The sequence below is a fragment of the Rhinolophus hipposideros genome (genome assembly GCF_964194185.1).
Source record: "Rhinolophus hipposideros genome assembly, chromosome: 7".
Taxonomy (NCBI): Eukaryota; Metazoa; Chordata; class Mammalia; order Chiroptera; family Rhinolophidae; genus Rhinolophus; species Rhinolophus hipposideros.
In genome coordinates, this window is record NC_138053.1 from 41,299,635 (window position 1) to 41,327,445 (window position 27,811).

A 27,811-nucleotide genomic window follows, 5' to 3' on the forward strand; every position below is an offset into this window, starting at 1 on the left:
ACAAAGGGAAGCAACCATGTCTGTCTATGTATTGGCACCCAGCACAATGCCTGGAATATAGTAGATGCCTATAATAGCCTTAAATTGTTAATTTAAATAAAGGAAACATTTTAATAATGAAGTTGTGAGCAATGATAAGTGTTGCACAAAAGCCAAGTGAAACAAAGACTAAAATTTATCTGCTGGTGAATTTGGTGGCAATAATTTTAATAACATATAGGTAGAAATCAGATTAAAAAGAGCCAAAAAAGGGGAACAGGGAGAAGTGAGGAAATGATGACAGCTAGTGATCTCTCTAAGAGATAGTAGGAGAGTGGAGAAGAAATATGGAGAAAGGATTTTACAGTGGGAGATGAACATGTTTTAATGCATACACAGATGAGATGGGTAGAAAAAGAGGTTGAAAATTTGTAAAGGGAAATGATATGAGGATCATGGTCTCCCATAAGGGCAGGACAGTGAGTCTCAAATAGGATGAAGGACATTTCTTCCACTGATAAAAAAGAAGAGAAGGGAAGACATTTAGTTTGAAGGCAGAGGACATGAAATTAAGGGAGTTTTCTCTTGAAGACTCTATTTTCTAGATGACGGTGCTATTATCACTAAAAGTGAAAGGAAAGGTAGTCAAGGAGAGGGATTAAAAAGAAAGAAGATAACCAGAAATACTTGCTATGGAGAACTAATTTGACAAAAAAAAAAAAAAAAAAAACACCAGAAAATGTGTTAGCCAGCAAAATGGGACTTACGTTTTTTTAGTGGCATCAGTTTTTGTGATTCCTCAGAAAAGCTCAATAGGCAGATTTGGAGGGGCAAAGAGGGAGACAATGGGACTAATCAAAGGTTGACTTGGTCTAGAGTAGTGCTGGGAGACCAACGGACAAGGGCAATGGCAAGAAAGATGCTAAAGGGTGAGCATAGTCTGGGCTCCTAGGGAAGGAAATTAAGACAAGGAACCAATAAGTAGAAATGGAGGATCAGAGGGTCTAGTTGTTTCAATCATGTCAAGTACAGGAATAAAACAAGTGAATGATCTGGAAAAGAGAACTGGAGACAAATGTGATATGTTTAATTTAAAAAGGTTTAGTTAAAATTTATTTGGAAGAATAAACAAAGAATACTCAGGAAAATCCTGAAAAAGAATGGCAATATGCCCTAAAATTATTAACAAATAATCAGAAGCTTCTATTCATTAGAACAGCTTAGTGATGGTTTAGAAATAGATCAATGGCTCAGAGTCCAGAAATACACCTGAGTAGATGTGGGAATCTAACAATTGATAAAAAAGAATTTCAAATCTATGCAGGAAGCCAATTATTTAATAAATGGGGATGGTAGCTGGCTAGCCATTTGGAAACAGATAAAAATGGATCCCTATCTCTCTACACCAATATAAATTGCAAAAGAATCTGAAACTTAATGCAAAATAATTAAAGCATATAGTAAAGGTCTCATAGTTGGAGCAGTTCATGTGAAGACAGATCCCGAGTGTGGTGTGAGAAGCTGAAATGGAGTGAAGACAAAGGTCACTGGAATGAAGAACAAACTCTCAGCCAAGGGTGACTGCACAAGGTGACTATAAAATCCCAAGAGGACGTGACCAACAAAGTTACTGGCCTCAAAAATATCTTGATCAACTCCAGCTTATTTTGAAACGCACCATTTCTAAAAGTTGGAAATCCAAAATCGAAACCACTGAGTCCTGATCAGTCAAATACCTGAGGTTGGACTATAAATGTTCTGGTCGCCTCTAGAGGCACGTCAGGATTTGAAACACGATGTGTTGCAGGGATCCCCCTCAGACCTAGCCCTTAATTGCTGACTTAAAATTTTATGTCATAAATCTTAATTTTTATGATTAATTTCCTTAACGTGCGGACTTCCACTTACAAAGTTGCCTATCAAGTTACTTTTCCTTCCTGTATTCAAGGCTGTAATAATTCTATATTCTGTATTCAATGCTCTAACAACTTCAATGCTATAATAATTCTCTTGATACAGAGGAATTGATGCCAGTGATAATAACATGCCCCTAGTTCCCAGCAAGTTGGTTTTTGCTTGTGTATTCATTTTAATTGATACCAAATATCTGGTTCCTTATTAGATGATCCTTAAGCTTAGGAACTTCGTTACCCTTCCAAAATAGACAATTACCTCCTCTTGTTCTTCTTCGTCGTATTCATCTTCCTCTGCAGTACCATCTTCCCCATCATCAGCACCTTCTTTACTTGTCTCTTTGCTTCCTTCTTTCTCTTCATTTTCCTCATCCGATTTTTCACCATCACTTCTCTTTTCCAATTCCTGGCATAAATGAGCTTCATTAACTAACATGGAAATCACTAGACTTTGTCTTCCCTGCTCAGCCTCAAGAGAACACAGTAACCTATCACCTTAGTCTAATCTTCCCTGACCAACACCTCCAGACCATCACATGAGAAATTTTGAGCTAACTCAAGAAAGGAGAAATTTGCTGTTCTATCGTGACACTTATTTGATTTGATTTTGCTACTTCATAATTGGGTCTCAGGTAATGCTGGGGTATCAGCTCTAATGCAGAGTGCTTTATTTTTATGATTTCCATCCTACCTCCTTCTAAAATATTGAATTGATTCAGTTTATGGAGAAGAACTTTCATTAGTTTATTTTGTTTTCCTCCTAAACATAAAAGGAGCAAAGAGAATGTAATGGTACTACTTCAAAATGTCTCTGTTTTATTTTGTAAGTAGAATTATTTAAAACAGTATCAAGTCATATTGGGGTGAATTATCCTATTTGCTGATTATCCTGTCCTTGTTTATTTTCTTTTTCATTATTTACTTCTCATTTCCAGGAATTCTGCATGTCAATATATCAGGCAGGTCTGAGAAAAAAGAAAGACTGAAACTCAAATCACAGTCAGCATTAGCACTTATTAATAATCTATGAAAGGAGGCAAAGGAGAGATGCAGAGTTAGAAAAGCTTTGATTGCCTGATGGTCCTGCTTATTTACCCTGTTAAATTCACTATGCTACCTCCTCACAAGACACAGATTTAACTTTAATACATCTTCACATTCCTATTATGACTATCAATAGTCATAATTGATAATTTTATCAAATTTTCATTTGATAAAATGTGACCTGGGGACAGCCGATGGCTCAGTTGGTTAGAGCACGACCTCTGAACAACAGGGTCGCTGGTCACATGGGCCAGTGAGCTGAGCCCTCCACAAGTAGACTGAAGGACAGTGACTTGGAGCTGATGGCCCTGAAGAAAAACACTGTTCCCCAATATTCCCCAATAAAATTTAAAAAAAAAAAGTGACCTGTTTTCATTACTGTCACTATTTGTTCACTAAATTGTTCTATGCTTAATTTGCACAGGTGATAGAATTTCACAAGTTTTCTAGGAAGTGGGTACAGCAAAAATTTCACACATTAATATTCATAATTAAGGCATAAGAGCACTTTTGCTAAGATGTGAATATCTTTAAATAGTAATAAAAACACTAATTCATAAATTTGCAAAACTCCATCCTATTATAAGATATTTGCTTTGTAGATTACATATAGAGATAAAACACATTTTATATTTGGAATGACTACAACTTAGCTATTACTTTATTGATTCTTAAATATTTAATTTTAAAAATTCTTTTAATTACATTCAAATTTGAATTTAAGGAAATCAAAAGTAATAAAAAGACTTTATCAGATAAACTCAGTTTCCAAGCAAAATTCAAATGCCACTTTTCCTGTCACCACCTCACCCTACTCAGGCAGAACAAATAAGACAAAGATAATTATCTTCATACTGACCCCAAGTTGCCTTATCTGAGTATTACTATATATAAAATATAATGTATGCAATCTTTCCAACTGGTAATCCCTTTGGAAAACTACAAGTAAACAAACAGTATTTATAGATCTTTTGAAGTGTTATAAACACACACACAAATATACACAATGATATAAATGCTAATTAACAGATAGATCTTTTTTATTTTCTATTTCAATCAAATCATAGTAAAAAGGTCATAAGTTTGGGTAGTTAAAAGGGAACTGTACTGCTGTATTTATTCAACTCTGTGCAAGGTGTAGTCTGTTATCTGAAAATTCATGCTCTTAGTTAGTATTTCATAATTAGCAATGGAATTATTTCAACCAGCTCCATTAAAATATTTTTTAAAATACTACAGAATTCATTCCACGCTACATAGGGACTAGGGAGTTTTCATTTCCATTATTCTCATCTCAAATACTACTAAATAAATAACCTCAAGTTTATTTCTGCCACATAAACCTAAATCAAACGCATAAAATACCTAACCGGTTAACAAATAGCAGATTTATACAATTAAAAAAAATGATTTCAGAGCCACACGCACTGTCTCATTACTTCATTCCTTTTGTGTTAAGCTACTGGTTTTGGTTCACCTACTTAGTAGTCTCCATTTTATTTTCTGTATGATGTAACTATTTACCCATACTAACTTTACATATTTGCTTTAAGAATAATGTGAATAATATAATAAGAAAATACTTTTAAAACAGTCAGTTTATGGACAAAGAACAGTTCTTCTAGTTTAAATACTATACAGTCACCCTATTATAGAGAGCCGTATGTATGTCACATAGAAATAGAAAGCTCATATATTAGTTCACTGCTATCTGGTTATTCACACATTAATTATGAGATTTGAGTGTATGTCACTCCCTCTCCATCCACAGTTTTATAATAAAACTTGCAACTGCTTTTGCTGAAGAAATGAACAATAACAATCATCTGGAAGCTAATTTTGCTCTATTTAAACTGCTAACTCATTGAGATTTCTAGATTTAAAACTCCAGTTTTAACGATGTTTATACTGAAAAAGGTGTTTATATGTGGGAATAAAGAAACAATTTGTTCTGATGAGAAACCACATTCAGAGGTCCAGATCAATCTTCCTTATGGCACATGTCATCTTAGCAACTTCTTTCCAGGAAGCTTTAAGAACAGTCAGGATCTGTGATCAATCAATACAAATTGGCGAGGTCTACAAGCCTATCCATCATTCCACCAGTTAAACCTGACAGTTAACACTATTCTTCAACAATTCTTTTGGCTTTATTTGTAGACTTGTTATCGCCAGTTCAAGTACTGGTCAAAAAACAGAGTAACAAAAATACGAGTTTCTTTTACCACATAACTGTGCCAAATTGGCCAGGCAAGTAAAAGTCTTAAAGCCTTGATTTCCTCATCTGTAAATAAGGAATAATTATACCCATCTCTCTTTGTTGTACTGAAGTCTTAAGTACAAAATGAATGTAAATAGTTCATCAAAGAACCTGGTAAATAATAAGTTCTCAATAAGTGCTAGCTGCTATCATTATCATCATCATCACCATCAATGCAATACCTGCATTGATAATAGGAATAAATCGGTATATCCTCCATGGAGAGTGATCTGTTAATATTTATCCATATTATACAATACATATAACAACTGTCCCAATAAATACACTTCTAGAAATCTTAGAGATCTACCCTACAAGTGTGAAATTACATACTTAACACGAAATCATTGCAGCATTTTTTATAATAGTGAAACACTAGATGAAATATAATGTCCAGTAGGGTATTGATCAAATTAAATTACGGTTCATTATTATAGTGCAGCCAAAAAAAAAGACGAGGCAATTCTATCTATACAGACTGACATCGAACCATTTCCAAAATATTTTAAGTGACAAAATAAAAATGCAAAAGAGTATATATGCCACTTTTGTCATTTAAACAAAAAGAAAAAAAATCTGTATTTGCTATGCATAAAATATTTCCGGAAGGATATGTAAGAAACTGGTAATGTTGGTTGTCTACAGGAAAGGAAGTAGATAGCTAGTGACCAGGATGGGAAGGCACATTTTCAGTTTATTAATGTCTTGAATTTTACATCTTTTCGTGTTTGAAATATTAAAAATAAGAAGATATAAAAATCAGTTCCAAAAGAGATAGTTTTCCCTCAATAGAATCTTCTGCACTTAATCATGAGACAGAAAAATAAAAAGCATTAAAAAGGTCCATATACAACAATAGGAGAAAAACTTTAGAAGAAATACATTTTAGGTATGTAACTCTTTCATGTTTCTTTCCTACTCATAATTCCAATGCAAGGGGAAAAGAGAGTGGAAAAGGACACAGGTGATAGAAGGTGAGGCAAAGTTGACAGGTGAATGGTAGAGAAGGACAGGATGGAACCTCTATGTCTCCCAGCCAAAAATGTTCAAACCTTTCCTGTGTGCTGTGTGCTGGATTTGGTTCTGCCAAATCCATGTTATTAAAAAGAGAGAAGGTGGAAAGGCTGAAGAAGACAAAAGGAGGTTTGACATATTTTTAGTTTGCTCTTATAGTAAGAAGAAAACCTTACCTCGATCTTTTTCAATACATCGGCAGTATTAGTGAATGAAGTGCCTTTGCCGGTATCTTTTGCCTTTTTGGATTTTGGACCTGCTGAAGTAAAACCACTGTGAACACATTCTTCTATAACAGCAACTGTGCATTATATTTTTTTTGTCTGTTAATATGCTATCAAGCAGAGTTATATGTCATACCAGGCAATCACATAATTTGCAGAGTGACTTAATTTTCTCAAAGAATAAGCAAAATAAATCAGCACATCTCATCAATTTTCAATAATGAGGAATAACTGATAATCACTTAATAGGATATTTTTAAAGTCTGCAACCAGATATCTTTTTAGAGCACTGAAAATCTGTATTGGCAATTAATGCCACTCAGGCCAAAATGGTTACCTCTGGTAGAATCACTACAGGACCAGTGAAAAGCTCTCACAAATGATCATTGGCACTAGCTTCCTATTCACTGATCAGTATATTTTAACTAGGGAAATTTTACCAGGTGTGCAAAATGAAAAACAAGTGCAAAATAACTATGCATTTGCCAAAGGTTAAAGAGGTGAAAAAGAAGTATATTACATGTACCACAAAATTTGAAATAAAGATTAAAATGGTTGAACTGAACACACCTAATATATGAATCTGAAAACTCAAAGCAATATAATAAATAAAATGTTTTAATGTCCTTAGGGTATTTTTTTAAAGCTTATTAAAAATATTTTGCATTTTGAAGCTATTCTGAAACTGCAGGGACTAGAGAATTATTTCATATAGATCCTGCCAATCAGTTACCAAAAGCATAATGATATACTACAAAATTGTGCCATCATGACAAAAAAAAAAGTATTATAGTTCTTTCCCCATATCAAACTAAATACATAAAAATTACTTGGTAACAGAAGAAAATATGGCTCAGAAAGATGAAAGACGTAATTTTATTAAAGATTAACATTTAAGCTACAGAAGACATTTTTTAGATTGTGGTGGATGACCCATAACTAATGGAATTATACTTTATTGTGTTATTCCAAATTGCCCTTTGGGAAATCACTAAGCTCAGAACTCCCAAACATATATTAGTGAGGTTTTGCTCAAACAAAACTAATGGTTAGGTTTAATGATGGGTAACTTTCTCTGTCTCCCTTGAGGGCAAAGACTGTTTAATTTGAACTTTAGCACATAAAATACTATACTATCATAAATTAAGAAGATCTCAATATATTTTATAATATTGATGCCAGATAACATTAGCTAAGAATGCAATTTACTCACACTATTAAGTCTTTTTCTCTAAGGATCTTTTACCAAATTATTTAATTTTAAAACACATAAGTCTGTTAAATGGATATTTTAGAACACAGCCAGGTAAATAAATATATTAAAATGTACTAATCTCTTATCCAAGAAAGTAAGTTGCACATTCAAGGCCACTCAGCATCCTTTGCTACTTATTCCGGTTTTATATAATGCCTAATCCTTATATGAATAATTGGGGGAGAAGGTCAAATTACCAAAATTTGTTAAAAGACTATTTTAATCTCAAAACAGTAACATGAATTATTTTTCCATCTTTGGCCTAATATGTGCACATATTTGAATTTTTGTTTCTTTTAACACTTTCCAGGTGGTGGTTCTTCAAAAAATAAACTTTTCAGCCTTTGACTCTTTTGGTAATATTTATTTTCATGTAAATCAGTGGAGATGATTTTTATAAAAAGGATAGTAAAAGCTTATCAGGAACAAAATACAAAAATTATACAATAAGCAAAAAAATATATTAATGCAAAATGGAAAAAGAAAGTTTTGTTGTTTCATTATTTAACAAATGGACATCCTGGCACACTGGAGGCTTTTACTAATGATCAATGCGTATATGAAGTTCCAGAGATGAGCAGTCGGTGGGATGTATTTGACAACATTAATTTATCCAAATCAGATACATTCTTTTCAGCTTTTTAAAGTCAGCTACAAATTGTGATGCACTAGGTCATGACCAGTACAATTCATGCACTTTTTTTAGCATATTGTGAAAATAATATATTTGCCCAATAAAAGCAAAAGGTATAAACGACAACTGACAAACTATCATATCTCAACATATACTATTCTGTACTCAATCAGGCTAAATATTCTTATATATACTGATCGTTTGAAATACAATGAAATATATTTCATATATATGTACATATATGCATATGTCTAAACTTACAAATCGTGTATTCCAAATATGTGCATTTTATTGTAAGTCAACTATACCTCAATAAAGTTGTTGAAAAGAAGAGAGAGTTCTTTTTTAGAAGACAGAAGCAGAAATAATACTTCCTAACTCATTCTATGAGGCCAGCCTTACCCTAACATCAAAAACAGACAAATATTACAAGAAAGAAAACTAAAGACTGATCTATCTCATGAATATAGATGCAAAAATCCTCAACAAAACATTCTCAAATCCAATCCAAGAATATACAGAAATAATTATACACCACGACCAAGTGGGATTGACCCCAGGTATGTAAGACTGGTTCAACATTCCAAAAATAATTAATATAACCCATCACATTAACAGGCTAACAAAGACAAATTACATGATCATATCAATAGATGCAGAAAAGGCATCTGACAAAATCAAACTCTTAGTAAACAAGGATTGCAGTAAGTTTTCTCAACTTTATAAAGAGTATCTACAAAAAATATATAGCTACATCATACTTAATGGTGAAAACCTCAATATCACACCTAATGCAAAATGGAATATCACACTTTCCCACTAAGAACTGAAATAATGCAAGATAGTTCCCTCTCACCACTGCTCTTCAACATTGTACTGGAAGTACTAACCAAAGCAATAAGAAAAGGATATACTAGGTATAGTGATTGGGAAGGAAGAAATAAAACTGTTTTTGTTAACAGATCACACGATCATTTATGTAGAAAATTCTTAAAGAATTAACCAAAAACTCCTGGAACTAATAGCAATTAGAGCAGAATTATAGGCTACAAGGTTAATACACAAATGTCAATTGCTTTCCTACATACCAACAATGAACAATTGGAATTCAAAAAAAAAAAATCATAATACCACTTACATTAGCACCTCCCAAAATAAAATACTTAAAAGATATAAATCTAAAAAATATGTACATTATCCATGAGGAAAATGACAAAATTATGACACATGATATCAAAGAATTAAATAAATGGAGAGATATTTCATGTGTGTGGATAGGAAGACTCAATATTGTCAGGATGTCAGTTTTCCTAATTTGATTTATAAATTTACTGTAGTCTCAATCAAAATCTTAGTAAATTATTTACAGATATTGGCAAACTAATTCTACTGTTTATATGGAGAGGAAAAAAAGACCCAAAATAACCAACACAATATCAAAGGAGAGAACCAAGTTGGAAGACTGACCCCACCTGACTTTAAAATATGCTATAAAGCTATAGCGATCAGGACAGTGAGGTACAGGGGACAGAATAAATATAAAGATCAATGGAACAGAAAGGGAGCCCAGAAATAGATGCATATGAATAGTTAAAAAGAAGCAAAGGCAATATATTGGAAAAAAGATAGTTTTTTCAACTAATGGTGCTGGAACAACAGGACTTCCACAGGCAAAAAAAAAAAAAAAAAAAAAAAAAAAGAATCTGGACAGACCTCATACCCTTCAGAAAACAATTAACTCAAAATGAACCAAAAACCTAAATGTCAAACACAAAACTATGAAACTCCTAAAAGATAACATAGGAGAAAATCTAGATGACCTTAAGGTTGGAGATTACTATCTAGACGCAACACCAAAGGTACGAATCATGAAAGAAAGAACTGATAAGCTGAACTTGATTAAAACAACTTCTGCCGTGCAAAAGACAGTGTCAGGAGAGGAAAAGCCACAGACCGGGAGAAAATATTTGCAAAAGACATAACTGATAAAGGACTGTGTGAACTAATGTAAATATAAACATATACATATATTTATTTCTGACATAGAACTCCTAAAACTCTTGTGATTTCCTAAGTGACAAGAGACTAGGGGCATCTTTTGTTCTAATATTTGGTCTTTGATCTTGGTTCCTGACACAGAGTTCCTAAATCCCTTGGAATTTAAGTGGGTGATAGGAGTGTCTTTTGCTAAGAAGGCAACCCTGACTGGGCTCCTGAATAGCTTCAGGATAGGGGCTGGTCAGGGTAGATCAAGCCATGCCTAGAAGCCTGGAACTTTCAGCCCCTTCTCCCATCCTCCAGGAAAAGTAAGAGGGGTTGGAGACTAAGTTAATGATTAATCATGCTTATGTGATTAAAGCCTCCATAAAAATCCCAGAAGTACAGGGTTCGGTGAGTTTCTGGATTGGTGTACCCTTCCATAGACTGGGAAGTTCAAGCATCCTAACCATGGAGAGAGGAGCTACTGTGTTAAGGACCCTTCCACGCTTTGCCTTGTGTATCTGTTCATCTGACTGGTCATCTGTATCTTTATCATATGCCTTATTGTATAATAAACTGATACATGTGTTTCTCTGAGTTCTCTGAGCATTTCTAGCAAATTCAAATTCAACAGACGAAATTTGTGGGTAACTTGGGGACCCACTACGCACGATTGGCATCTGAAGTGGCGAGCAGTCTCGTGGGACTGAGCTCTTAACCTGTGGGGTCTGTGCTAACTTTGGTTAGTGTCAGAATTGAACTGAATTGTAAGACAACCACCTGGTGTTGCAGGGAATTGCTTGGTATGAGGGGAAAAAAATTCCAGATATCGGGTGTCAGAAGTATTGTGAATGGTAGTAGTGTGAGAGAAAAGGAGAAAAACATAGGAGTGTGTTTTACCTATAGACTGATATCAAAAATATACAAAAAAACCTCTTAAACTCAACAATAAGAACACACACACACCAATTTAAAAATTGTTCAAAGACCTTAAGAGACATCTTACCTAACAAGATATACAAATGGAAAGTAAGCATATAAAAGATAATTCACATCACATGTCATCAGGGAAATACAAATTAAAACAATGAGATCCCACTCATTGTTAGAACGGCCAAAATCCAGGACACACAACACCAAATGCTGACAAGGACGTGGAGCAACAGGAACTCCCAGTCATTGCTGGTGGGAATGCAAAATGGTACCGCCACTTTGGAAGACAACGTGGTGGTTTCTTATACAACTAAACATACTCTTACCATACAATCCAGCAATCATGCTCCTCAGTATTTACTTTAAGAAGTTGAAAACTTATGCCCATACAAAAACAAATTTTTTTAGCAGCTTTACTCATAATTTCTAAAACTTGGAAGTAACCAAGGTGTCCTTCAGTAGACGAATGGATAAATAAACCGTAGGACACCTAGACAATGAAATATTATTCAACACTAAAAAGAAACTACCAAGCCATGAAAAGTCATGGAAGAAATTTAAATACATATTACTAAGTGGAAGAAGTCAATCTGAAAGGCTATGTACTGTATGATTCCAACTATATGATATTCTGGAAAAGGCAAAACTATGAAGTCAGTACAAAGATCAGTGGTTGCCAGGGGTTAGGAGGAGGAAGGGATGAACAGGAAGAGCACAGATAATTTTTCGGGCAGTAAAACTACTCTGTATGATACTATAATGATGGATGCAAGTCATTATGCATTTGTCTAAATCCTTAGAATGTACAACACCAAGAAAGAATCCTAAGGTAAACTATGGACTTTGGATGATAATGATGTATCAATATAGGTTCATCTATTGTAACAAAGGTACCACTCTAGTAGGAGATGGTGATAATGGGGCAGGCTATGCATGTACGTGGGAGAGGGAATATATGGGAAATCTGTACTTTCTGATCAATTTTGCTGTCAACCTAAAACTGCTCCAAAAAAAGTAAAGCCCATTAAAAAACAAAAACAGGGCCTGAAAAAAATAAGAGAGAAGGGTATGGGAGGAATTTCTTCGCTTAGTTACTAACCCCATTGTTCTTAACCTCTCTGACTAGTTCTCTTTTCCTCATTCTTTGCAGCAAAATTCTCTAAAGACTAATTTATGCTAGTTGTTTCCATTTCCTAAACTCTCATTTACTGTTTAACCCTTTCCAATCTGGATTCCACCTCTAGGAATCTTTTCAAAAGCTCTCACTGAGGTCAACAATGATCAATATGTCAAAAATAAATTTACATTTTCCAATCTTTATTTTATGGACTTCTCAGCCACATTTTTTAACTTCCTTTAACATTGTTGACCACCTTCTAAAATACTCTTCACTTCTGTGTACTCTTACTTCTGTATCTCAACTCTCTTCAGTTTCTCCCTCTCCTCTCTCTCTCTCTCTTTATATCTCCTTTATTTGCTGATTCAATTTCCTCTACCAGCTATTAAATTTTGGTATTCCTCAGGTGTAGGTCCTTATTTCTTCGAATTCTTTAATTTGAATTTGAAGGCAATCTCATCCTTTCTTATAATCTCAATTATAATTTCTGATGACTACCATCTCCATTTTGTGGTCCATCCCCACGTATCCAGCAACATATTCAACATTGCTACTTGCACATATTTAAATATCACCTTTGAACTACATGTATGATTTTCCCTTGTAAACAATAATTTTTTTGCGTTTTTTTTTGTTGTGTTTTGTTTTTCCCCAGTATCACTCCTCCAACCTCATCTTAGTAAACTCCTACTCATCTTTCAGTCTGGAGTCCAATTCCATCTCCTCAAAGAACTCTTTCCTGACCTCTCAATGAGGATAGTGTTTTTGTTTAATGTTTTTACTCCATTTGACTGTAAGCTCCACGAGGGCAAGGATTGTCCCCATTTTCCTCACTGTTTTATTCCTCTGAGTACAGTTTTTGGCAATATTTACTCAGTGGAATTATGAAAGCACAACACAAAGGAAACTTTCACTTTGGTATTTTACATATTATACAACATAAAGTTCTATTCCACCAGTGTCCAAATTTTACCAGTTCCGAAAGTTAGAATGTTAAAATATAGCCAATATAACCATTAAAAAATGTTTCAAATATGCAAGTAAAATTGTCTACATAATTGAAAGTCTTTCTTGGCATATCAAAATTCTGTAATTAAAGAAACTAAACAAATAAAAACAAATAAAACAAAACAAAAATTCAACAAGAAAAAACTGTAACAAAGTAATCAAAATGCCGAACATATTTTAAGAAAATACATTTAAAATATAGAATGTAACTTCAGGTTGACAATTCCATATTAGAATTTAAGCAATAACCTTTTCCTACCTGGATTATTATATTAGTCAATATACCTTTTTTGCAGTTTTTCCTTGGCATCATCTCTCTTGGGAGTCTCCTCCAATCTATGTGTACAAAAGAAGAAATATAAAAATTAAAGTTTCCTTTAGAAATTAGTGGCACTGGACATAATTATTTAAAGAACACAACAGCTGCTCAAGCAATGAAAATAAAAATTTTTAATATCTGACAATACAGACTTAGCCTGGGAATCAAAATATGATAATATATTTTCTCCTATGAAGAAAAAGTGTTCCTTAAAATCGCTTTGAAATAGTGCTATAAGATTTCTACAACATTCTTTTGACAGCTGTACGGTATTTATGTAATCAATTTTAAAGACTGAAATTTTCATAACAAGAAAAATGTAGAAAAATATTTTGTATATAAAAGGTTTAGGTATGAAGGGACATGAAAAGTTATTCACGATATATTGTTAAACAAAAAAGGTTTCTAAAACAATATGTATAGAATCCCATTAAAAAATAAACATAACATATAAATATGCAGAGAAAGCACCAGTTTTGGAACAAAATATTACAGTAATTATAGTAATTCTTTGCGTGTTAGGATTACAGCTGTGTTTTTTTAAGTATTTATTATTTGACTACTTTGTATTTTTTAACTTTTCTGTAGTTGATACATATTTCTTATGAAATGAAGGATATTTTTTCTAAAGTTAAAATATGTGACCATAATCCCAACACATACAAAACTAAATAAACAATTGTATTATCCGAAAACATTGAAATTAAAAATATAAACAGCTGTGTAAAGGAAATTCCCTCCAACAAATTATTCTGTCCATATTAGCTAAATAATTCCTCTAATTTGTCCCTTTCTTTTAATTTTTAAGCATAGAGTTAATCAGAAAAATGAAGCAACATAGAAATGGATTAAAAAATATTGCCTGCTTAAAAACAAACAAAAAACTCGGTGTATTTTGTAGAAAACAGTTACATCTCAAGCTATTTTACCTGAACTAATACATTTTGTTTTGAATATATTTGTTTTTATAAACAACTGATAGATGATCATGAGAAAGTATGTAAAAAGAACCATTCATTCAAGAGATGAATATTTAAGAAGTGGAAGAAATGAGAGATCTAAGTCAGTGTTTCCAGGGGACACAACCTTATCAATAATCAAAACTGAAAAGTGAGAGCCCTATAACTTGTTAAAGCAATAATGCTACAAATGCCATTTATGCTTTTATATAAAAGCAGTTTCTATAAAACTCCAAGGACAGAGATGTCAAAGGAAAGGGAGTTAAAAATGAAGAGAACTAAGTTCCAGTAGTATTATCCAAGTCGCCCTGATAGGTCACTTCATTTCAATGGCAACTGTTTTATCTGTTTTAATGGCAAAATTTTAACTGTTTTAATAGCAAAATAAATGAGCTCGATGAGATCTCTCCAGCCACTTCCACCTTGTCTATATCCAAGGCAAATTTGGGAATGATGAAAAAAGCTATCTTAGGTATGGTTCTATTGAAAAGGAACCTTAACACCTAAAAATACTCTACGTCTGCTTGAAAGAAGGATGATCCATGATGTGGCTTAAAACTCCTTAAAACTAGATTTGTGTTTTTCCTCCAAAAGCTATACAATCACTCATCAGCACAGGAGTACTACCGGTACTAAAGACTGAAATTGTGATTGTGGCAAATGAAAATGGAAAACGCAAGTGGGTCTGGCAAATCCTAGTTTATCAAAAAAATGTATTTTAAGAATTCCACAAAAACACGTCAGCTTTTCCATATTACAGTATAACAATCTTTTCATCTTAGTTTTCAAAAGACATACACTATTTATTAATTACAGGAAAAGTGCCAGACTCTATTTTGCTATGGTAAAATGTAAAATTTATCCAAAAAAAAAAAAAGTGGGGTAGACTTTATAAATAATTTTAACATTTTTCGTTTTATAATTACCTGGTATCCATTCTTCTTTGTATACCTTCATATATCTTTTACTATATCTTTCAATATCTAGAAAAAAAGTAAAATATATTTATTAAAAAAAAATCAATAAACCTGAATTTAAGCCATTTCTTTAAAACAACTGAAAACACTAGAGAATACCTTTTACTTCACTTTCAGGGAGCTTCCTACATTTGTACATAATGTGTTCCTGAATGCACAACGAAGAATTCAATGAGCATTATATGTTTAAGAAAGTGGCAAGAAGCAGCTTGGTATGAATGGCTAGGGGTGAACAGAGACCTAAACCTTAATTATGGTTCTTAGCATCGGACAACCAGACTCATCTCTGAGGATACTCACAAAAGCCCAAAGCGATGTCAGGAAGCCACTTACGATACATATAAGGGCAAAAAGGTCTACTCATCATCTTTGATTTTCTTCTTGTGACATTGGCCTCCAGCTCCGAATCTTTAAACCTTGTGTAACTGTTAGATAATAAGTACTTAAGTGGGAATGAAGGGCTGTTTGCTCACCACTAGCATTTAATACACACATTCAGTTAGGCTTTTCAATGAGCTACTTTCCACACCCATTAGGTGGGAGAATGGGGTAAGAATAGGAGAGGTTGGCCTTGATGAGGCAATGAGTGAACAAGTTGCAAGCCTTCCATGCCAACTACTGCAGGGACCTTCTGAGCTTGAAAAAAATGGAAGAGCAACAATTATGGTGCTTGGTTCTGCTATGGTCATTTTGCTACAAATAACTCCCTCTATGAAGGCCCAAACCGTTTTTCAGCAGCACAAGTTGGCAAGCACCACCATCGTGCATAGCTTGAAACCATGGTTCACGATAAAAAGTGATTTGGGGGTATAGTCATGAAATAAGAAAGGTAATACAAAAGATGAAAATATAAAAATCAAGGTGAAAATATGTACTGATTTTTCTTCCACATCAAGAAAATCCTTCCAAATGATACTAAGACCACGGTGTAGACAAAGATAACTAAAGATAGCCAAAGCAGAACAGAGACAAAGAGATCAGACTTTTCTAGCTATATAACTGTTTGACTTTGATCATGCAGTCAAGTTTTTCATCTGCAAAGAGAAGTCAGCATAAATGAGAGATCCCCAGCACTTGCATTGAAAATTTTCTCCAAAATGGATTCCATATTTTGAAAATAAACTAAGTATACCAAAAAAGGCAGTTGTTACCATTTTATTATCTGGGTCCAATGAACCATTTTTTACATTTTTAAATTACTTTCCAATAATTTTCAGGAGAATAAGAGATATTGAAAACCAATGACCAGAACTCAATTAAAAAGAGGCAAGTGATTTGAATAGACATTTGTCCAAAGAAGATACACATGGACAAAAGCACATGATAAGATGCTAAACATCATTAGACATTAGGGAAATTCAAGTCAATACCACAATGAGATACCATTTTATACCTAGTAAGATGAACAACCAAAAAGACAATAACAAGTGTTGGCAACGATGTGGAGAAACTGGAACCCTCACACACTGTTGGTAACGTAAAATGGTGCAACCACTTTGAAAAACAGTTTGGAAGTTCCTCAAAATGTTAAATACATTAGAGTTATCATATGACCCTAGATATACACCCAATAGAAATTACTTATGTCCACACCAAAACATGTACATGAATGTTCATGGCACTATTACTCATAATAGCCCCCAAGTGGAAATGACCCCAATGTTCACCAACATTAGTGAGGAACATGAAAACAAAACATGGAAATATATACAATGGAATATCATTCAGCCATAAAAAGAAATGAAGCATCAATACATGCTATACCATGGATAAACTCTGAAAACGTTATGCTAAGTTAAAGAAGCCAGTCACAAAAGAACACATATAATGATTCCATTTATATGACATATCCAGAACAGATCAATCACTAGAGACAAAGCAGATGAGTGGATGCCATGCGCTGCAGGGAGAGGAGAACGGGCTGGTGATACTAATGGGTATGGGGTTTCTTTTCAGAATGATGAAAAGCTTCTTAAAATTAGATAGTATTGGTTGAACAATTCTGTGACTACATTAAAAGCCATCTGAATTGTATACTTTAAGTGAATTATACATACTCACATATGCATTTCATATATTCTAATTCAAAATTTCAAAAATATCTTTAATAAGTTCTAACTTATCACTTCTGGTTCTTCTTCTTACACTTGGACCATCTCAATGATTCTAATTACAAATGCATTTCTAGCAGGTTCTAGCTTTTCATTACTTCTGATTCTTACTGTACTCTCGCCATCAAAATGTAGTACTTTAAAACAGTTTAATGGCACACACTTTTGTTGGCAAGAATGGCCCAGCCATTTTCTTTGGTCCATAATTGCAAAACACTTTCCTTATTAAATTTAAAATTATCAAGTAACATGATTAGTCCACTAAATTGTTTCATCTCTACAAAATCTATTTCCTTTCAATCATCTTTGCTTTTGCCTTCAGCATTTCTCCAGTTACAAACTATATCAAATAATTTTTGGTATATTAATATCATAAAAAAAGAAAAAATATAGTTGCATGTCATTTTAGCAAACAGGATGTTCCAGATTTTTATCACAAAGTATTATGTGATGACGTGATTTTCAAAGATAAACTGTATGAGAATACCATATTTCCCATTTATCCTTAGAGACATATTGTTTACTCATTGATTCTTGCGTTTGAGAAATTGACCTAGGATATTGTCATATAGACTCAGTCAGAGATTTTGCTTATAAAACTTCACTATCATCATTAGCAACCAGAGAACTGTTATCTCTTCGCATTCATCTCCTGATTTGTCTAGTCATTGCGAAACATCTTTCTCTGTCAATATTCTTCTCTTTGCTATTATGAACAGAAAATGAAAACTTTTGAATTCTCAATTGTATTCTATAAAGGCTAATACAAAAACAAACGCCTACAAAGACAAGAATCTCTCCAGACTTCTTTTATATCTTCTAAAAAATTAATGTAATACTTCGGACAACACAATAGGAAAACTAAAGGATAATATAACAGTGATGATTTATTTCACTATTGTGTCATCCTTCTATGCAATTTTATCATTCTTCGATTTTTAATATTTTAGTCATTTTTTTCAACATAGTGGGGAATAATGGATGAACAATGATGAAATAGTATCTATAATGATAAAACAGAAAAATGTTTCAAGATTCAGGAAAAATAAGATCACTAAAATCCCCAAATGTATTTTAGACTTATAAAAGGTTCAAATGGGATGATATGGTAATGCTTAGATAAAATAAGTTTTCTTTCTTTTTTAAAGTAAATTCTGTTGTTCTTTAGAAGAGCTCTGTGAAAAAAAAAAAGTTATGAATATCATCATTACATATAGTAAGAACTGCTCAAAAGGAAACCCCAAAATTAAAATAGGGTCACATGGATCCTGATGGTATATCAAGAGTTAATAAACCAAACAAATTTCACTTACTCAATAACAGACCTTGTGGCCATATTGCAGGTAAATGCATAATTTCCATTAAGCTTTAAGCTCTGAAAATGGCTTACAGATCCATTGCCACTGTCACTTCTGTTTCTACTTCAGAGGACCGTGGTTCAGGAACCTGAGCTGGGAACCATTGAACCAGATTCTCTCTATATACCCTAACAATATTCATTGGTATTTTTCCTTTATTATAAAAATAATAAATTTCATCGTAAAGAAAATACCAATCACTTCCATAATTCTACCTGAAAACATAAACAAACCTTGAAGATATCACAATATGAAATATGTTTATTATGTCCCTCCGTTCTTTGTGACAAATGTCAATGCCTTGACTTCAATTACCAGCCACTTGATTATCAGGAAGTCTTGAGATCTACCCTGTTTGTTTGTCCTAGTCTCTAGTAATTTCATTTTTACATTAGTTCATAAGTCTCCCTTTCCTAAAGCACATAGGTGGCAAGTGATGGGAGAAGGCTGGTGAAGGTATAGTAATGTAACACTATCTAGAATAAGTCTCCCTCTGACAGTGGCTTACTTCTCTTCCTTCCGGCCAATTCTTTTTTCATTCAAGGTGTTCATATTATATAAACATTTTGTGTATATATGTATGAACATATATAGTATATATTGCATTAACCTATATACCCACATATGTATGTATATATTATATTTTAAAACACTCTTTATTTTCAACCAGATTTTAAAAACACATTACATCAGGAAAGAGACATATACATGAAGACCTCAAAGAGAATGTACTTGTATCAATTCGAAAAATTATGAGTTTTCTCCTGAAAGAAACAAAAGCAAAACAAACCATATATTTTTAAACACTTTATTGTGCAGTTATCAAAGATAAAGAGTCTCTTGATCCAGGTACAAGCCAACCACTCCTAGAAATCAACAACGAAATTATGTTCTTAATGTCTGCATAAAAGACTCACATTAATGGTTTAATATGATACACTTTTAAATCAGACATGTATTTTAATAACAACCACATTTAGTTAAGTAAATGTGTCTCATAGTCTAGACAAAAGACTAATTTTAAAAAGTCTAAAGTATGCCGTACACTATTATTTTTCTAATAATAATGAATATTTATTAGTTCATTAAGCTTTACCTTTTACATCTTCAAAATGAGAGCTTTAATTTCATTTTGAACTCAGATAAAAGCATGCAACATGATCATGAAAGTAATAAAATTCAGTATTTTTGAGGTAAAACTATCTCTTAATAAACTGTTACCTCAAGCAGTTATGTATTGAAAAATTAAATGAACTTGTCTAAAAAGCTTCTTATAATTACAAGCACATGTAATATTATTATGTAAGATTTCCTTTTTGACTCTTAGCCAATTCTGAGCCTTTTAGAGAGAGGGAAAATGGAATGCATTTTTAATACTAATGGAATGAGATGATACTATGAATTTCTCATGTTTTAGTAATGCTGTTTGGAGAATTCAAGAATGATATTGATCTCTCTAATTTCAACATTCAAGGGCAGAAACTAAAAATCAATATACTTCTACTGTGCTAAATAACTACTCAGGAATGGGTTCCCTTCCTCTAAAACCACTTCCTACTTCCAGTGTAAGACTTAAGCCTTCTCCAACTGAATTTCTCCTTTCTGTCCTTGGCATAAGCAATGAATACATGTTTTATATGCTATTATATCTGATATATAAATTATAAGCCAAAATATAGTCAACACATTTAAAAATTTTAACTGAAATATAAAATAATCAGAGACCTGCATAAAGATTTAGTATAAGGAGAGTCAGTAATCATGGCATTACATATATGTAACAAAAAAGTTTGGAACAATCTTAAATCTAACAGCAGGAAACTAGTTACAATTAATTTTAATCCACACAATGGCATACCACATAGTAATTCAAAATAATATTTTCAAAAAATATTAAGGATATGTAAAAACGCTAATAATATACTATTGAGTAAAAAACGAAGACACAAAATAACATGAATCCAATTTTGTAAAAGGAAAACACATACAGAAGTAAAAAATCTAAATATGCAAAAGGTTAATCTAGACAAACATCATGGGTGATTTTTACTTTTAAATATTTTTTTTGTTTTTCATAATTTTTACTGAACATATAAAACTTCTATTGTGAAAGGTAATTTTCAAAATAAAATATTAAAAAATTTAACATATATTTTCTGTTAAATCAACATAAATATGTTTTTTCAAAGTCGTTGATAATTTCTGACTGACTGGAATCAATTAGCATTAAATGACTATATACCTTGTGCCAAAACATCGTTTCACCAAAACATTGTATACAATGAACCACAAAATCAAAGAGTCCAAATACGCACCTTGTTTTTCTTCAGGTGTTTCTACAAAATAAGGCATTCTTTTCATAGTTTCTCTCAACTCCTGTTTCAAGGCCAGCATATATTCTTCACCCTCTCCTGTTTTCACTGGCACTGGTTTATAATCTGTATCCTGTTTAAGAGACAATGTTTTTTTTTTTTCTTTTTTAAATAAATTAAATATTTTAAAATCCCTTTTGTCTGTATTCTGGAAAATGTCAGTTTTATTGAAAAGCTACATTTTATAGGTACTATGTTTTACAATCAACTTAAACAGCTTTTATAATCTATTTAAACTTTTAGCTCATATCCTACTTTGCTCTTAGAGGTAGGAAAGATGCTTAATTTTCCTCCTGGCCCTAACTTTTACTGACCACCCAATAATCATTTTGCTATATAGACTATTGACTGTGATTCTATGTTTTAAAACTCAAGACACCCAAATGAAAGAAACTGCTTCAGTCTCTTATTATCCTCAATCAGTGGTGGTATTTTTGGGAGCACTAGTATAAAAAATGATAATAGTAGCAGCTATTGTTTAGCAAGTGGTTACTATGACCAGGATGGACTCCTGATCTCATTTAAAGTACCATCAATATTTCCCCATTTATAGTGAAGAAATTGAGAAGTGAACAATATATACATACATATGTGTGTGTGTATATATGTATATATATATACATATTCATAATATACATATTAATAAAAAAGTGGGTCCTCAGGGTACATAGTTCTGCTTTTAGAGGCTAAGTATAGGATAAATTTTCAATTTCACTTTGAATTAATTCTACAACTATTTACTGAGTGCCTACCATAAGCCAGACATGGTTAGACAATAGGAGATATGATGATGAAGTAGCCAAAGTTCCTGCTTACATGGAACTTAACATTCTTGGGGAGAAAAGCACAACAAACAAGTAAACAAATGAGGTACTATATAATTTCCTCATTTATAGGATAAGTGATATGAAAAACATAAAGCCAGGTAGAGGAAAGCGTGACTAACAGAGTACATGGAGGTTGGAGGTGGCTGGTCTGCATAGGGTAAACATGCATGACCTCTTAGGGAAATCACATTTGAGCAGAGAGCTGGATAAAATTAGGAAGCCATCCATGCAAAGACTGGGGGACCAGATGTCGCTAGCTGGGGAAACAGAAAGGAAACTGCCTGAGAAAACAAGGAGGCCAGGAAGGCTAGGGAGAGAGAACGGTGGTGGGGAAAGGGTCAGTGATACATCAGAAAGGCCAGATCAGACAGAAGCTGTTCCTCATCCAGTAGTGAGGAATTTCAGTCTTATTCCATGTATGAGATAGTATGTACTAGTATTTGCAGTGTTTAGAAGTAATCTTACACATGGACAGAGCTTGTTTTAAAAGAAATCCATGTAAAGTGACAATATACCTACCTGTACCTGAGATAGCTGTCTTTGTTTTTAGGCTGTAGTGAGTATCAGAAAGGAAAAATATCAAGAGCAAAAAAATAGAGGCTCCTATGTGAGACATCTAGATCCCCAGATACAGTTGTCCAGGGTCCCTTACTAACAAATATTTCAACAAAGGACTTCTCCTCTTGAAATAGAGAAAAAGATTATTGGAGGGAGTATCTGGTTATTTATGAATTTTTCATTTTTATATCACAGCACCTTCATATCTGGAAATGTAAGCTTACATTTTAAACTAAACACAAAGCAAAAGCATTAGATTAAACGTTATATGCCAGTTAAACTTAAAAACAACACCAAATGTAGTAGAAACACTTATATTTTGAAAAACAGTTAACAAAATATAAATTGACTTTAATAAAATATGGAAATAAGCAACAAAAAAAAGTTCAGTGGGAAAAAAGGCCAAGTGGTATCTAGAGAGCAAAATTAAATCTTACAGTTGCAAAATGAGTAGAAAATCATTATTGAAAGTCTGGTGGAGTGGGAACTGAGGACCGCTGTAAAATCTAACTTTGCTTTTAAAAAATATTTTAATATTGGAATATATCAATAACAGCAATACAAGATACATGAATTAAAAAATATATATTTCCTAGTTCACACAATACTGAATATATTCATGGAAAGGTATAGTTTTGTTTTCTGTATTTTAATGAAACAGTCTGAAAATTAGAAAAGGTTAGTGAAGAACAGTGGAAATATTCAATTAAAGTGAAATATGCTCTGTCTCTTTCTTACATTTTAGGATACCATAATGATAGCATATATAAAATTTTAATTTTTTTTGAAACATGAGAAAACACACTGTAAGAATTCACTGTTAATGTACTTACAGGAAATAGTGGGGGTGGTTTCAATGCAACATCAGGTAACTTTTCACCCCTGCTAAATCCAACTGCCTCTATATTGAAGGTATAAGCAGCACGTCCTCTCCCTTTATTCCCAGCCATTGGAAGTAGTTATACCAGAAAAGTGGGCAAATTCTGAAAGATACTATTAATGATTAAGATTTACTAGATCATATGAGAGATGAAACTGACATTTTAAAGCCAAACACACTCCACACCTTAAGTAGCTTAGCCAATTTAAAACACTTCTGGAAAGCAAAACTTGTATAGAAATAAACATGTGATAAACTGATTCTTGAACTCCTCACATGTAGTCTATTTGGCAGGTGAGGTAATGATGGCCTCAACTATCTCTCTAGGTCTGGGAGGAGGTCGACCGTAGGTTTCCTTTAAGATGCTGCCCCAACTACCGCACAGTCAGTTGATGCAATTTTCTGCACTCCTCTGTGGTTTGGCAACAGGATCCCAGATATACATAAAAATGTGGACAAGTAAAGGTCGGGCTGGTGAAGAGAGGACACCATGTTTTTTATTCAACTTTAAGACTATCAGCAGTCATACATACTTTAAAATTTTAAATTATATTTTTATCCTAGAATTTGAATATTAGAGAGGCTCCTTAAGATCAAGTCCAGTGTCCTTTTAGAAATGGCAATGGAGTCTGTAAGACTCTGAAGAGGTCTGTCCAAGCAAAAAAAAAAAAGGTTCAGATAAAAACATCTGAAATAGTTAAAGGTAAGGTAAACCTGTACTCTCTTCAAATTTGAGGGCAGTAGGGATGTCACATATTCAATCAAGTTCCGTACTGAACTTCTGGATTGTCTGAAATATGATTACACTGTAACGAGAGAGCTGAGCCAGCCGTGCATTAACAGGGATTCTGACATGACATTTTTTCACAGCTCTGCATTCATAGAGAAGGTTATAATGCATGCTCTTTAAATCTCTGTTCCCACTGATAAGATTGAGTATCATTCAACACTGTGAGCTCAGAAAAGCAATAATATGCTCTCCCATACCGCTGTACAGTTCCTTCCCTTTTTTCCCTCGCCATTTATTTGTTGAAAAAATGAGGCCGTTGTCCATACAATGTTTCTCCAACCTTAAGGCACATGAATTACCTGTAACTTGTTAAAATGCAGATTCTGACTCAGTTGGCCATGGGCAACTGAAAATCTGCATTTCTAATAATCTCTCTGGAGGTATCAACGCTGCTGTTTTGCAGACCACAGTTTCAGAGTAGCAAGGCTAAAATTTTCCCAAATTCTGGATTTGAATGATTTCATACATGAGATGTAGTTTAATACATTCCTCTACTCCTTGTATTTTCTATAAACAGGTGAGCTAAAGGCTTACACAAATGTGGGCGTGAATTTTTGCAAGCATGCTTAAAAGAGATTCTGTTTTTCCTACGGCATCACATCAGGATGCGCATGGAGGGCCTGTCTCGGTGATGTTGCTGGTCAGCGGCTTCAGGTGCTGTCAGTCTGTTTCATCTAGTACAGGGGGGTCCAAACTTTGTTCAACGTTTTTCACCAAGGGCCATATGTGGTAAAATACACAAACAGCCGGGCCACTCACTGGAGGTGAAGTATATATTGCCTGGTTTATTTAAGTAAACTAAATATATTTTTGGAATTTGCTGTGGGCCAATTAAAAATGGATCACGGGCCGCAGTTGGCCGGCGGGCCGCAGTTTGGACACCCCTGATCTAGTATAAAGTTCCCTATCTGTTTTCACCTAGTGATTTTAGCAGCCATTGATGATCATAGCCTAGATCCATTATTCCATTATGGATTGTAATGTGATGACATATACATTTTTTTCATTCTTTCTGTATTTATTAACTGGAATTCTATCAGTAATCAATTCCCTTCATCCACTTAAATATTGAGTTACTATGAAACACAATTCATAGAGGAAAGCACTTATTTTAATAACCAAGCTCATTCCAGCTGTCCACACTAAAAGAAAAGGAAAATATCCAAATGGCCTTGTTTCAATTGCTGAGTCACTAAAGTATATACTGAGTCTACAGAAAGCTGGTCTCCCAAGTATGAAAACTGCTGAGCAGAGAACTCACACTTTCACTCTAAGAAACGAATTGCGGGAGCCAAGTAGGCATGGTCGAGACCACTGGGCTGAATTCCCATCCACAATCTGCCACTAATTAAAGATTAAGAACAATTCTACATAATGAATGTCTCCCAAATTTGCCTGATCACAAGAATTACCTGGAGGACTTATTAAACATACAAAATCCCCAGTGATCCTCAATCCTCAAACCTACTGCACTAGAGTCTTCGGAGATGGGCCCTGGGAAGTAGTTCGGAAAACTCACCATAAAAAAAGAATATATTGGCTATCATTGCTTGATGGAATATCCCTTGAGAAATATCAAACTCTGCTGCCTCTAAATGTCTGTATTTCTCAAGAAACTTTTGGGTGTATAACTGATATCATTAGTGAATGTACTGGCCTCGGAACAAAAATCAACCCTAGTTCTTGAGACACCCGTAATCATTACACATCATGGCAAATTCTGGCCTACAAATCCATCTCTTTTTACTTCACTTATCACGAGTCAGTTTTCCTATACCTGGAGAAGCTGCTAAATTCATTTTATTCTCTTGTATAGCAGAGAAGCAGTCCTTTGACTCTGGTAACTGTATCAAGGAAGAAAGGCTCACAAGTGAGGCCTAAGTATCAGTCTTTGAAATCCTTTGTTGATTCAACAACTTCCTTGTTTCTTTTTCATCCTGGCAAAATTCTTTTTTTTTTTTTTAATTAAATTTATTGGGGTGACAATTGTTAGTAAATTTACATAGATTTCAGGTGTACAATTCTGTATTACATCATCTATAAATCCCATTGTGTGTTCACCACCCAGAGTCAGTTCTCCTTCCATCACCATATATTTGATCCCCCTTACCCTCATCACCCACCCCCCACCCCCTTACCCTCTGGCAACCACTAAGTTATTGTCTGTGTCTATGAGTTTTTCTTTCTCATTTGTTTGTCTTGTTCTTTTGTTGTTTTTGGTTTATATACCACATATCAGTGAAATCATAGGGTTCTCTGCTTTTTCTGTCTGACTTATTTCACTTAGCATTATACTCTCAAGATCCATCCATGTTGTCACAAATGCTCCTATATCATCTTTCCTTAACCCCGGATAGTATTCCATTGTGTATATATACCACAACTTCTTTATCCATTCATCTATCGAAGGACATTTTGGTTGTTTCCATGTCCTGGCCACCGTAAACAAAGCTGCAATGAACATTGGAGTACACGTGTCTCTATAGAGAAATGCTTTCAGATTTTTTGGGTAGATACCCAGGAGAGCGATTGCTGGGTGCAAACTTCTTGAATGAAGGATTTTTAAAACCAGCTTTCCCCTTTTCTCATTGACCAAATCTTCCTACATTTCATATGGGCCAATCTCATTGATTCACTTATCCATTCAACCAATGTTGAGCTTCCAAGCACTGTGGTTAGCACGCAGACAGCACTGAACAAAACCAGGTCGCTGCCCTCAGATCTTATATTCCAGAGGATGAAAGAACACAGACAAGTAAATCAATAAGTCTGTAACATAATATTATGTGCTCTTGTTGTGAGTTACATTGTGCCCCTTCAAAAATATGTCTAAGTCCTAACTGCCGATAGCTGTATGTGACCTTCCTTATTTGGAAAAAGTCTTTGCATATGTAATTGAATTAAGATGGGGTCATATTGGATTAGGATAAACCCTCTTCCAATGACTGGTATCCTTATAAAAGGGAAATCTGAATAGAAAGAGAAACACACACAGTGAAAACACCATGTAAAGATGGAGGCAGAGACTGGAGTGCTGCAGCTGCAAGCCTGGAACACCACCGAGTGCCAGGAACCACCAAAAGCTAGGAGAGAAGTATAGAACAGAATCTCCCTCAGAGCCTCCAAAAGGAACACACCTGCTGACACCTTGATTTCAGATTTCTGGCTTCTAAAAGCATAAGAATTAATTTCTGTTGTTTTAAGCCATCCAATTTGTGGTAACATGTTAGGGCAGTTCTAGGAAATCAATACAGCTACGGAAAGAAACAAATCACGGTAAAGGGATAACCAAGGAGTAT

General features: G+C 33.8%; 1 protein-coding gene across 4 annotated transcripts in view; it reads right to left on the minus strand.

Moving 5' to 3' along the window:
• POLR3G (RNA polymerase III subunit G) overlaps positions 1-27,811 on the minus strand; it is a 36,820-nt gene that overhangs the window by 5,765 nt on the left and 3,244 nt on the right. For 2 of the 4 annotated variants that reach the window (XR_013993599.1, XM_081052966.1), the window contains exons 2-7: positions 23,676-23,835; positions 21,401-21,530; positions 15,566-15,622; positions 13,647-13,697; positions 6,387-6,469; positions 2,152-2,298 (exon numbers count right to left, since the gene is read on the minus strand). Coding sequence is in view for 3 of the 4 variants with exons in the window: in XM_081052966.1 (XP_080909092.1) it covers positions 2,152-2,298; positions 6,387-6,469; positions 13,647-13,697; positions 15,566-15,622; positions 21,401-21,530; positions 23,676-23,792 (585 nt within the window). In the remaining variant the exon portion in view is untranslated. The remainder of the gene's footprint in view (positions 1-2,151; positions 2,299-6,386; positions 6,470-13,646; positions 13,698-15,565; positions 15,623-21,400; positions 21,531-23,675; positions 23,836-27,811) is intronic. The other 2 variants (XM_081052967.1, XM_081052968.1) reach the window with 2 other exon arrangements.